At 32.8% G+C, this 1,777-nt stretch overlaps 1 protein-coding gene across 1 annotated transcript; it reads right to left on the bottom strand.

Annotated features, from left to right (window-relative positions):
• Positions 1-608: 608 nt before the first annotated feature.
• LOC133800333 (uncharacterized) lies at positions 609-1,451 on the bottom strand. The gene is made up of 2 exons (XM_062238291.1): positions 1,242-1,451; positions 609-1,067 (listed from the first exon to the last, which is right to left on the bottom strand). Exons 1-2 carry the CDS (start codon positions 1,449-1,451, stop codon positions 609-611), a joined length of 669 nt encoding a protein of 222 aa, XP_062094275.1.
• Positions 1,452-1,777: the final 326 nt, after the last annotated feature.

Raw genomic sequence — 1,777 nt, 5'->3', positions numbered from 1 at the left:
AATAATTTGAGGGAAACTAGTTCCTAGTTGGGTTGTTTAACTAATTTTATTGGTGATATTTGAGGGTAACTAGGTACTCAGACTGTTTGTTTCCTAATATACCGAGGGTAACTGATTACTTAAGTGTTTTTTTTTTTATTTTTCCCCTAAGCTTGTCTTTTTTATAGTTATGCAACCAGTTTATTAAGTTAATATTAAAGTAACTTTAATATTATATATAAACGAGTTTGTGATAGAAGAAAGTAAAGGTTTTAATTTTTTTTTTTTTTTTTTGGCTTTTAGATTGTTATAGTGGGGTAATTTATCTTGTATTGAAACTTCAGGGTAACCAGTTACCTATATCGTTGTTTTTGTTGTTAATTTTTGGTAACTGGGTACGATCATTTTTTTTTCGTCATGGTTTATTTATAGTGATAGTAGCATTGAAAAATAGAAGCAAACAAATCCAAGAAATTATTTTGAAAGGATTTTATAAGTTTGCATAACCAATCAATGTGTTTCATTTTGAAACAATCTTATTATAATATTGAATGATACTTGATGAATATGAAAGTCTCTCTTTCAATGAGTAAAGCTATGAAAGGTTTTTTTTGCTGTAGAATATGAATCTATGTCTTTGGCTTTTTCTGTTTATTTGGCTTCTGAAATGGAGGATTCCTGCAAGTCTTCCTGTTATGTCCTGGTTGTGCACATTTCCCACAGGTGATTATTACCTTAATTTCCCCTCTTGATCTTATACCTTTCTTTCTTGGTCTTCCTGCAGGGATTGTTGCATTTGGAGGCAGCACTAGTATGTCCAAGTGTTGTGGGAGATTCCATTCATCTTTATGGGGTAAAGGATGAACATTTTCTTGATACAATGCTTTCAACGTTTCTGTTCTGTAGAATTTTGCACAATAATCATACACACTCAAGTTTCTTTTTGCAATGACAGCTACTGCATGGCCACAAGGTATTTCATCTTCTTGGAACCTATTGCAAGTGCATGTTCTATTATGTATATTTACTGTGAAATTTGTCCCATTTTGATCACGAACTTGGTATTCTATTGTGTTGAAAGGCAAGACCTAAAAATAGTTTGTCATGAAATAGAATCAGATAATAAACATTTTAACTAGACTTAAGATTTAAAGTAACTAGTTATGCTTCTGTGTAAAAAAAAATTCATGTTCTTATGGAAGGTAACTGGTTACCATCTATTGACAGAATAAGGATTTGTAAGAATATGTTTAGTTGCATACCTCATACTTCATTTTTGAAACAATGTCATGTCTCAATTCATTTTCTGTTGCTGCAGAGACTTTTGTGAATGTTCCATTTGCATTATTTGAGTTGTTCCAAACCCACTTTTGAACCAAACTTCTAAGGCATTCAACCAAGATATCAATGGGGAGATTTCTTGCAGCTTTTAGTGCAGCGTTGAGTGATTCTGCGATGTTGGATGTCATCATGGTGTATCTTTTTGTTGGCGAGTATGATCATGCCCAAGTTTCATACTTGACTTTTTCTAAATAGGGCCTAATGCGTCTATCAATTCTATCAAGGCCTTTCATGTAGTTTTCACATTTTGTCTGTGTGTATGCTTTTGCTGCTGCAATGAATTTCATTTGTAGTTCTTCTCCATAGCTCCCATACTTGCCTTTCAAATTATTGAGTAAGTGAACATGCAAGCTCCATGGAAAGCATTTGGGTACACCATATGTACTGCATTGTCTATGCTCTTATGTCTGTCAGAAATTATAGCCAATCCTGTGGAGTACAAATATTTTAAAATAAA

This window comes from Humulus lupulus, chromosome 9 (genome assembly GCF_963169125.1).
Source record: "Humulus lupulus chromosome 9, drHumLupu1.1, whole genome shotgun sequence".
NCBI classification, from domain to species: domain Eukaryota; kingdom Viridiplantae; phylum Streptophyta; class Magnoliopsida; order Rosales; family Cannabaceae; genus Humulus; species Humulus lupulus.
This window is presented reverse-complemented; position numbering and strand designations above follow the sequence as displayed.